The 10,277-nt window shown below is 55.6% G+C and overlaps 3 protein-coding genes across 3 annotated transcripts; all 3 read right to left on the bottom strand.

Annotated features, from left to right (window-relative positions):
• Positions 1 to 292: 292 nt before the first annotated feature.
• BZA05DRAFT_404148 (uncharacterized protein) lies at positions 293 to 1,355 on the bottom strand. Its single transcript, XM_051484271.1, has 3 exons — positions 701 to 1,355; positions 590 to 636; positions 293 to 515 (listed from the first exon to the last, which is right to left on the bottom strand). The coding sequence occupies exons 1-3, from the start codon at positions 1,112 to 1,114 to the stop codon at positions 440 to 442; spliced, it is 537 nt and encodes a 178-aa protein (XP_051337466.1). The 5' UTR covers positions 1,115 to 1,355; the 3' UTR covers positions 293 to 439.
• A 2,127-nt stretch (positions 1,356 to 3,482) lies between these two features.
• Positions 3,483 to 5,876, bottom strand: BZA05DRAFT_404142 (serine carboxypeptidase S28-domain-containing protein). The gene is made up of 8 exons (XM_051484270.1): positions 5,435 to 5,876; positions 5,279 to 5,372; positions 5,104 to 5,224; positions 4,849 to 5,054; positions 4,707 to 4,781; positions 4,171 to 4,654; positions 3,882 to 4,113; positions 3,483 to 3,824 (listed from the first exon to the last, which is right to left on the bottom strand). The coding sequence occupies exons 1-8, from the start codon at positions 5,612 to 5,614 to the stop codon at positions 3,597 to 3,599; spliced, it is 1,620 nt and encodes a 539-aa protein (XP_051337465.1). The 5' UTR covers positions 5,615 to 5,876; the 3' UTR covers positions 3,483 to 3,596.
• A 1,522-nt stretch (positions 5,877 to 7,398) lies between these two features.
• Positions 7,399 to 10,075, bottom strand: BZA05DRAFT_404140 (uncharacterized protein). The gene is made up of 10 exons (XM_051484269.1): positions 9,873 to 10,075; positions 9,281 to 9,819; positions 9,173 to 9,217; positions 9,013 to 9,113; positions 8,741 to 8,944; positions 8,578 to 8,677; positions 8,412 to 8,521; positions 8,138 to 8,351; positions 7,894 to 8,032; positions 7,399 to 7,813 (listed from the first exon to the last, which is right to left on the bottom strand). Exons 1-10 carry the CDS (start codon positions 9,922 to 9,924, stop codon positions 7,569 to 7,571), a joined length of 1,749 nt encoding a protein of 582 aa, XP_051337464.1. The 5' UTR covers positions 9,925 to 10,075; the 3' UTR covers positions 7,399 to 7,568.
• Between the last annotated feature and the right edge of the window lie 202 nt (positions 10,076 to 10,277).

Genomic DNA, 10,277 nt, shown 5'->3' with positions numbered 1-10,277 from the left:
GAGCGACCAAGCGGTACCCAGCTTGAATGCGGGTATGTCAGGGAGGTTGTAGTCCCACGAGATTGCGACTTCGACTTTAACACCACGCAGGATCGGGAGACAGAAAAGGTTGATGTTTCAGCGCAGCACGGCTATTTACAGCAGCGTTATGTCGTTTTCCGATATCCCCCTCGTCTGAAGTCTGGGCGTATGTACTGCCGAAGCCCATTCTAGCCTCGCCTCTCATCACAGCAGCCAAGCACTGAATCCTGATGAACGAAAAACGCCGCCCGGAACCGAGTCGAAATGATAAATCCCATATGCATTGTATTCTACCCACTCTGCAAACACCAAAGAAACGCAATCCGCAATTCGCAAAAGAAAAAAAGGAAGCCAGCCAACCCAACCCATATATCCCCACGACCCAGCAGACCATCCGCACGTCCGTAGATTTCCTTAATCACTCGAGCTTATGAAACGACACCGACTTCCCGTCTCGCGTATAACTCGGGCTCTCGAAGCACCAGTTGACGAAGCTATCACACGTCCATTAGCTCGGTATGTAGCATGCGGGACAGTAAGGAAGGGAGGGAAGGAGGCCACAACGTACCCTCCGTCGCCCAACAGCTCAAACTCTCCCTCTTTAAACACCCAGCACTGCCGCCCATCAGCCACGACTACCAGCACGACCAGCACCACCACCACCGCGAACCGTACTCACATGAAACCCCCACAACCCCAACCTACCCCTCCCCCGATGAACCTTCTTATGGCACGTGTACATCTCCGTGGGCCCAGCAACATACCTCCCATTCCCCCCCAGGACCCCCTTCAAGCTCACCAGCCTGGCCGACCTATCATAAACAACCAGCACATGATGTCCAGGAAAGACCCTGGCATAGAAACCCGCGAGCTTGCGCGTAAACTCCCCGCGCGGGATGGTGGGCTGCCCGCTGAGCCCGCCGCCAGGATTCGAGAGGACCTCGCGGATCTGCGCCGCCGTCTGCTCCGCTGAGTGTGTTGTGTGCTGCAAGGCGTCAAGCGCTTTGGGGATCTCGCTCGCGTGCGAGGTGAGGGTGGCTAGGGTCGGCCCGGCGAAGTACGTTAGTAGTTGTTGGCCGAGGGTGGCGGACATGGTGGTGGAGATGTCGGGAGCTTAAGGTCGGGAGGGGAGGGGTAGCTACTATCCAGCTGTCCTCTGATGTTGGGCGCGCTGGTGGGGTTTATATGCAGCCGTGAGTGTTCTCGAGTGTGAAGCGAGCGCCGTTCCGATTGGACCAGCGCATCTACTATGATAGCTCTCGCCGCCACTGACAGGCTTGACCGGGGCCTGGATGTTTCCGTGCGTTGGCGGCGATTGCATGCGGCCTGCCGGGAAGAAATCGGATGGAGATTCCATGCACATGCGGAGCGTGACAGCTACGGTACGTTACTTTATCTCAAGCGAACAATTACATACTACGGACGAAATTCGGCCCTGAACTACCCAACTACACGGAAAGGCGGGCTGGAGACCGTGTGAGGTCGGTGTTGGGTTAGGGTTGCACAGCCCTTGCAATCACAGATCTCCAGTCAGCTGTCAGCCCGGTGCGGGTTGGAGATCCTTTTAGCTGCATCCGTGAGATTCGGGGATATGTAGTATCATAGTAATAATTCAACACCACTGACTCGATTCTACCCACTGGTACAGTCAAAAGCACGATACCACCCACTCCTCCCAAAAGCACGATAACGCCCGCTCCTCCGCATACTCGAACAAGCACACCACCATCCATCATAAACCATCACCCTTCCCCTCCACACCGCCACTCAAGGGATCAATCCCTATACCCAAGCTCCCCTGTCCTATAGCCCACGCACTACTCCGCCTACTCCCTTGCGGCGTAGACTTCGCGCTATCATCCTTCCACAGAATATCGTGAACACTCTGGATGCTTGCAGCGAGGCTGCCCTTTATCCTCATACTTCCACTCTCACCCTCCTCAACCGGCGCTGTGTCTTCAAGAACCAAGGGGCCGATATCGACCAGTGCCGCGTCCAGCCTGCACGTACTGCAGATAACCGAGTCCTCCTGGTGGGCGTGGGTATTGCTCACGGCGGTGGTAGCCGTGCCGACGGAGGGGAACGAATTCCCGTGGCCCCAAGTGTTGACATCATCTCCTCCGCGGACTATTGCGGCCGGCGGGCGAGTGATGAGGTTTTTCATGAGAGGATTTCCGCGCAAGCTCGAGCCCGCGGAACCAGCCGACACTTTTCTCGGGGTAACCTTTGCAGGCTTCGGCGGCGGCGTTGGCTTCCTCTGTGACTCCGAATCCGCGCCCCCATCGCTCTGGAATTTCATTCCCACGCCCTCTACCGGCTCGATCGGCGTCGCCTCCTCGGAGGATGGAGTGGTGGAAACGATCTTCGGTAGGTTCCCGAGCGAGTCGTTCCGTAAGTTCGTCACCCGAAACGCACCGACCTGCTCGACGTGCGCCTCGTCCGTAGGTGTATTTGGCGAGCCTACTGCCCGGTGAAAAGTCGGATCTGGGTCCGAGAACTCGACGGTCTTGACACGGATGGAGGAGGAGACGGGTGGCACCTCGGCTGGCGCGGGATCGAAGTTGACGGATTTCTGAGACGACATGGTACCGCGGCGGCTACGGGTGCCGATGAAGCTGGAAGGCGGAATCAGGATCGATGTGTACTCCGCTTCTCCATCCTCCATTGCCGACCCGGATACATCATCTTCGCTGTCCGTGAGCAGCGTTGCGAGCGGCGGTGTAGGCAGGTCCTCCCGCAGCACGGACAGGTTGCTGTTATCGCTGACCACGGAGGACTCCGTACTCCCTTCATCATCACCACTACTGGCCGGCGTGAGCAGGATCGCAGGAGAAACCGCACCCGATTCGAGATTGCTAGCTGGTGACAGTGGTATTCCCTGTGGCACTACGAGTCCTAGACATTGCGAGGACTCCCTCCGCTCCAGTGCTCGTCCACTCGTAACGATCTTCTCGGTGGGCACACCGAGTCCCATCATGTGTGGCGTACGGGAGCCAGTGTTTGCGCGACGACGAGTGGCAACGGCGGTGTTGGATGATTCGCGCTTGGGGGCGTCGAGGCCGGCCGAGGATACTGACCGCTCGAGGGACTTCTCGGATGGCATGGTGGTAGGAAGCTGGAAAGGTTCGCTACTGCGGTAGGGCCAGTAGGTCCGTGACTGCATAAACTGCTCGGGACGCGTGAGTCCTTATTGGAGATATGTCTGATGTCGATGGGAGCATACCGCTCTCCCGGTGATTATGGGATCGGAAACGGGGATGTAAGGAGGATCGTGAACATAAAGTGGCGATAGTGCCGCCAGCAGCAGCTATCGTATGCAGCGAGTGGTGATGGAACTGGGGATGAAGGGCTCGAGTTGTTGACCGATGCCCCAGTTGTCGAGTGTGAGTGAAGGAAGGAAGCGTAGCATAGCATAGCAACAGTGTCACGTCACTAAAGGCCGAGTCGGACCAGTCATGCGTCCTAGCCAGAATAGTACTCTTTTCGCCATTCATCTACTCGACACAACAACAGGTACTCGCTCGGTAACTCATACATCCATGATTAAACATGCAGCTCACTCTTATAAACCCGCATTACTTCCCAAAGCACTTCAACCACCCCTTCAATGCATCCCGAAACATCTCCTGCGGCCGCGTTGCGGACTCGACACTGCTCCTAAGTTCATAGCAATGCTCCGAGTTCTCCAACAGGTGCCCAAACATTTGTCCTTCGGGAGGAGTATGGCCGCATCGCGGGGCCTCGGGCGTAGCCGCCAACATTGGTGACCACTTTTCTTGGGACAGAGGAGATAGCGATAGCCACTGCGCATCCCATAGTCAGCGTGCCATCTTGCCATCCTTCGGGAAAAGGAGTCAAACTGGATCGAACTCTCCACCCGTCCAGAATACGTTACTAGGACGCATATTCCAACCGTCGGTGAGTGCGTTCATTTTATCTACCCTCGGCCTCCGTGGTAGATAACCCGACGAGAGACCGTCCGGGAACTGACGGTAACAGATTTCCTGCTGGTGCCGCTGGTTGTTGTACCGGGATCCCAACGCATGCGGCCCGATGTTCGTCGATTGGAAGTACCCCCATTCCGAACAATATCTAACCACGATCAGCTTCGCATGTCTGTACATAAGTTGTGGTGAGGCGATGACCCACTGCCATGACCAGGAGATTCCCAAATCTCCACTATAGCGCCCATCAAGCAGACAGTTAGGCTGGGCTGTTTCGTCTCGAGTAGAGCCTTCACAGTGACCAAGTGGGTTGTAAGTATTCACCAACTTCACGTATCCGGGCCATGAAGCCCATCGATCGGAGTATAATTTTCCAGCACCCTCACCGTCCTCCTCTTTAGCCCATTCCGGTCCGACCTCACTATCTCCGTTGGTAAGATGGTCGCAGAACGACCGTAAGTACTCTCCCACGCCCTCGGCCTGCCACCAGTAGAATGGATAGTGCAAAGTATCAGCAAAGCCTCCGTTGGTTACTTTCTCTGCCGTGCGCCCCAGGTACTGTTGTTTCAACTTTGCGGCGGTTCTCGACTTGGAGAGCTGCCGATCGATGTAATCAACCGCCAGCTTGACGTTCCTCGTGCAGTTCCCGAGATTGTAACGAACCATCCCTCGATATACTTGCTCCCAGTCTATATCATCATCAGCATAGTAAGGTATCCCAAAGATGTAGGCTGGTCGTACAGATGGACATATCCACCTGCGCCTGGACCGGGGCGGAAGACGCCCAAGCTGCGTAAACGGTCTCGGGGTATAAATCTGTGGAAGTATTAATACCAATGTCTGCACTTGGAGATAAGATGAGTAGCCCTGGGAAGGGACCCACGTCGAAGAAAAGCAGCACGCATGCCCGGATAGCTACCGCCAATAACCACCCACGGCGTGACCTTCGGGGAAACGGTGAAGTTCTTCCACTTGAAATCATTTGCAAAGACGACAAAGTCCTTTAGGGCGTTCTCGGTGGTGAGAAATCTCATCTGCTCCGAAGGGGTGTCGAGATTCACCGGGAACGGTTTACTCTGGCCGTAGTACCTAAAATTCTCAACGGAAGGGCCGGTGAATCCTGCAGCGGTACACTAACCGATGCTCCCAAATTATACCCATCCCCTTGAACTCCTTCAGGTACTGGTAAAAGAAGGTCTCGTTCACTGTCAAGTATCCAATATAGCGATGTCCTCCGTCCGATTCACCGGTGTCGAAGCCTTGACACTGTCAGTACGGTCCCTTTTCATTCCGCACCCAGAAAGCCAACTTACTGATCACCGGACCACCAGGCTCATAGAAACCGTCCATCACCCAGTACCGATTGCTGAAGTTCCCCGGATACTCTCCGGAGTGGTCTATCGGGAGCTTTCTCTCCTGTCAGCACACGGACGTCTCCCTGTCTTCCCAGTCCCCAGAGAGCAACAAACCGACGCTTCCTGCCAGTAAACCTTGTACTTCGGCCCTACTCCGGGAGCCGTGTTTGATCCTTCTGTACGGTCCAGTACTTCCAGCTGCTTGTGTATCTGAATCTCCCGCATACTCTGTCGAGCGGTGACCGTGGAAGCCACACACACGACGGCCACCAACAATTTCAGGAGGGGTGTCATCGTTGCGGACGGGATGGGAAGAGAGCTGGATGAACAAAGAACACTCTGACAGGCCGGGGGAGTGGAGATTGATCTGTCTGGAGCTTGGGAGGTGGTGAGGTATTTGTAGAGAGTGCTCCGAGCTGCGGAAAGCAGAGAGAAGAGTACAGGGAGATGAAGATGAAAGAGGAGGGATGAGTGAGAGCAGCCAGACGGTTGGATGGGAAGGACGCCAACGGGATGTTACCACAGAAGGCCAGCTGCAGTGACGGGAGACGAGCCCATCGTATCATGCATGCACGTCACCGGCCGGTCTACCGTTGAACTCGGTAAGCCTGATAACAACCTGTTTCTTGGCATGTCCCGATCCAGATTCAGATACCTACAAGTCTTTGTCTCCACAAACGGACAATATCTGCCGAAGTTCCAGGGGTGGTCCATGGACAGTCCTTTCTCCAGCGTTGCTTGGAATCCGGGATCTACTTGAGTTCGTTGTATGGCATAGAAGCTTCCCGCAACAGCAGGCAGGAGACTCGTACATATTTACATCCGGATGGATATCGTTCCTGCATTCCTTCACATAACCTAAGAACAACCATCGTCCCCACCTCATGTATACGGGAAATATTTTCTTTTCAGAGAAATTCTCCGAGATCCCGTCGCGTGTGCAGAAGGAGATGCGCACAGTCACGCAGCGGAGGATGCAGGTATCCACGTGCCACACCCACCCACCCACCCCGTTGCACAACGAGGTACTACTTATCCAGCTACCCTCCGACTCCCTGAGCCCTCACTTCACCTCTGCGAGCAGATCGATTACAAAGTTCAAGCAACCTTGTCCTTCGCGCCGGCTGGCCCGCAACTGAAGAATGATCGTATGCAGCTAATCCAGGAACCCGGCCGGGACCGGGACCGGACCGGCCCTCGCCGCACCGAGCACTTGAGGTCGCGAGCGGACGAGCGATAGAAGCACAGAGGGCACAGAGAAGGGCTGCCTGCGTGTGCAAACGCCTGAGTAAACTCCGCGAAACTGCGGATGCGTTGCGCAGCTGAAGCATAGCTACACGACATTTCTTGCAGATAGAGTGGTTGCGTCGGGGATCAGTTAGCGCGCTGAGCGATCTGCTCATGGTTCCTGGCGATATCTGAGCGACACGTGATATCGAAGGTCACGGGAACCCAAAATGGTCTTTTTGGGCTTACGAACATGTACGATGAATCTGAATAGATATAGTACGCCGAAGTGGTACCTATGCCGAGATGTGGGCGAAGGTCAACTGTCATTCCGGCCCTTTTTGCCCTACGCAGGAAGCTCAGGATGTCTTCGCTGCACCTTGAGCCAGCGAGGAGGGTGCTCCTGCTCGTGCTAGTGAGTCTCTGCTGCTTCTTCTTGCCGAAGCACTTGCTGCTCCACTCGCCTTCGGTGGCAACTCGCAGTGCTTCGACGGATGTTCAAACTTCGTCTGCGTGCCCTAGTGCTAGTACCACCACCTTCACCAAAGCCAGCCGTCGGACCCCCAGGCTGTGCCAGCAGAGGTGCTCTCTGCCGAAAATGGATTATTCCGGCCCTCCGGGACGTCCAAGACTCCAAACGACACTCGGATTTTATTTTTTCAATTTCACGAGTGATATATTGTGACTGGTACACCTCGTCGAATCAACAATAGTAGTCTCGAAGGGTCAAACGGTCCGCGTCTTTGTTTTCGGTTGGATGAGGGACTTCAAGACCAAGCACATTAGGTAGGCCAAGGCCGTGATGTTTTCGGAGATACACGAGTGGCGAACCGTCCACGGACCACGGCGACAATTTCCAAGTAGGGTACAGTAACACCCTCTGATTAACCATATTCATTACATTACAAAACTCCAACCGTTATACAAGCAAGCCAGTGAGCGCATAGACAATCCAAGTAAACAAAAGACGATCCCGCTCCTTCCCCCCTCCCCCTCCATATACCACTCCCGGCCGCCGGTATCATCCTCTCTTATCCCCCAACTCATCCCACGTAACCTTGAGCAGATCGCTCCTGACTCTCTTCTTGAATGTCATCTCGAAGCGTAGGTCCGCGGTGCTCTGCAACAACTTTACCGTATATCGCGCCTCGTAATACGACTTCCGGCCCATCCCGCACCACCCGCCCGTCGACCGCTTCTTCTTGTCGAACTCGCTCAGCGGGCACCGCCGCAGGTCTGAGGTTAGGACGCAGATCTCGCGGACACCTGGAGACGCGGAGTAAGTAAGTACGAGTGGTTGCGTTGGATTGGGGCGCCAAAGAATGTGTAAGATGTAGGTAGCATACCGGCTGTCATCCGCTTCGGCGCGATGTCGTGATCACTGCACACCAGCTGCTCCATCCACTCCTCGGTGATGGCCTTCTCAAAGGAGCGCACCAGCTCGCGTTCGATCTCGCTGACCGCACCGTGGGTAATCGGGTCGCCCTATCCCCGCGCACGCAGGGCGCAGTGCATATCAGCAACCTACCCCCTATTCATTTACCCATTTACACATGTACCAGGGGAAATCCGGCGGAGAAGAGTACACACCTTTTTACACAACCACATGATCTGGTTCAACGCCAGCTCCTGCCCCGTCACCGGATGTACATACCGCTCCTCGGGCGCATGTGTCGCCGGATTGAACGCCTTGAGCGCGACGACACCCAAGCTCGCGCGGCACAGTCGCTGGCTGACGGGGTCCTCTTCCTTGCGCAGCCGCTGCAGGTGCGTGTATAGACACCCGAGGACGACCGCTTGTTCACTGTTTGATTGCGTCAGTCGGACTGCATGGGGGAGATGGGGGGAAGGGTTGTCGGCGTACGCGTGCCGTGGCGTGATGATTTCGCAGCCGGGCTGCAGCTGGTAGAGCACGCTGGCGAGCCGCGCTTTGAGGTAGGGCGAGGTGCCGAAGCCGCCGACTAGGAATACGAACTGGAGAGTATTAACCAGGGGAAACGCATAGCGATGGGCGAGAGGGTGGTTCTTACGCTCACTTGGAAGCCGTTCTGGTTGCACTGGTGAACATGGTCCACCACTAGCTGGCAGGTCTCCTTCACAGAAGGCTCGAAGAAGGATTTCATCTGGTCGCTGGAAAGCATGCTTGTCAGCCGGGCCATAGGAGCCAATCAGACGGAAAAGTAAGGAACGAACCGTTCAATCGAGAGAAACCCGCCCCTCTGTCTCGGACACGAGACATCAGCCGGCAGCCGGAGGGCGATAGTATTGTGATATTCGACATCTTCAAACCACTCCTTCTTTGCGATGAACTCGTCGACCAACGCGGTTTTCTTGCTGCTGGAGAGGGTATTGTATGCGCCCTCTCCCATCAGCTTTTTGATGAAACGCTTAAACTCGCTGCGTGGGTAGCACAGCACGGTGGTCAGTAGGTGTGCGGTCGCGAAGTTCCCCACACATGAACTTACCGGTCAATCAGGATTGAACCGCAAACACCACCAGTAACAACACCCGTCTGCGCAAGCCGAATGCTGGGAATCATCTCACTGATCGAGTACGAGGCCAAATCCTGCACGGAACCATATGCATTCAGTCAATGTGTCACGTGTGCATGCAGAAGCAACTCACCACCGTGCCGCCTCCAGCATCGCAGATAACGAAACACCTCCCCGTCTATTTGGAATCCACGAGTTAGACGATGCGCCGCACGCAGGGAAGAAGGATGGTATCACATGCCCCCATTCCAAGTTGGTTCAGCAGCACCCGCTGAGTCCGCAGCGTATGCAGAGCAGCCGCCTCCGGCTCCGTAAGCTCGACCTGAATACTATGATCGCCCCATCCCGTCGCCTTAACGATCCTCTTGAAGGCCTCCACGGTGGCATTATTGAACGTGGCGGGGACGGTAAACAACACAAGGTAGTCGTAGAGAGTAGCGGAGAGACCCTGACCGCGGAGTTCCCGCACGAGGTGATCATACACACCCTGCAAGAAATCCCGCACGGCATCGAACAACGTCTTTCCGGGAGCGCCCTCGAACTCCTGCGGGGTATCAGGACTGAGAAACGGCTTGAAGGCGCGGACCTGCGTGTACGCGTCGGTGGGCGGCCGCTCCGCCTGGTAGCCCCAGAGAACGGGCGAGTGCGCGTTCATGCCCGTCGGATACGCTACCATCGTGGGCACTTTGAAGCTCTGCCGGATGGCAGGCTGCCCCGGCCATCGCCCTAGCTGCGTAGGCTCCGGATCCGTGTTGTCGCCGATGGGGCGGTAGGATACACCTTGAGAGGGGAGGTTAAAAACTGCGGTACGAGATGTGGATTTCACTACCTACCTGAATATGTCGTGCCGAAATCGACGGCTATGGCAAGTGTCTCTTTCGCCATGGCTCGGACTATAGTTGGTGCAGTAATGCCAAAAACAGGCTGAAGATTTTTTTGGTAAAGGCCTCTGATGGCTGCTGCTGCTGCTGTTGCTGCTGATGGCTGTACTTGAGCTCAGAAGGACCAACTACTGCAGCAACAAAATTGGTGGGTGGTTTTGTGCTGAAGAACGAACATGATCACGAAAAAGAAACTTTATAGAGGAGCTGAGGCTAACGAAGAAGAGCAACCGCTCAGCCCCCTGGCGAACCTCGCATATGTACCAGGTGTGTAGTTGTGCACTGTCAGCCCCAGCACGTCCGATTTGGAGCATTACCGAGAATAGTTTTGGCGGGGTTGGAACTTGGAACAAGCTA

Source organism: Tricharina praecox, assembly GCF_024521635.1.
Source record: "Tricharina praecox strain CBS 144465 chromosome Unknown BZA05scaffold_20, whole genome shotgun sequence".
Taxonomy (NCBI): Eukaryota; Fungi; Ascomycota; class Pezizomycetes; order Pezizales; family Pyronemataceae; genus Tricharina; species Tricharina praecox.
This window is presented reverse-complemented; position numbering and strand designations above follow the sequence as displayed.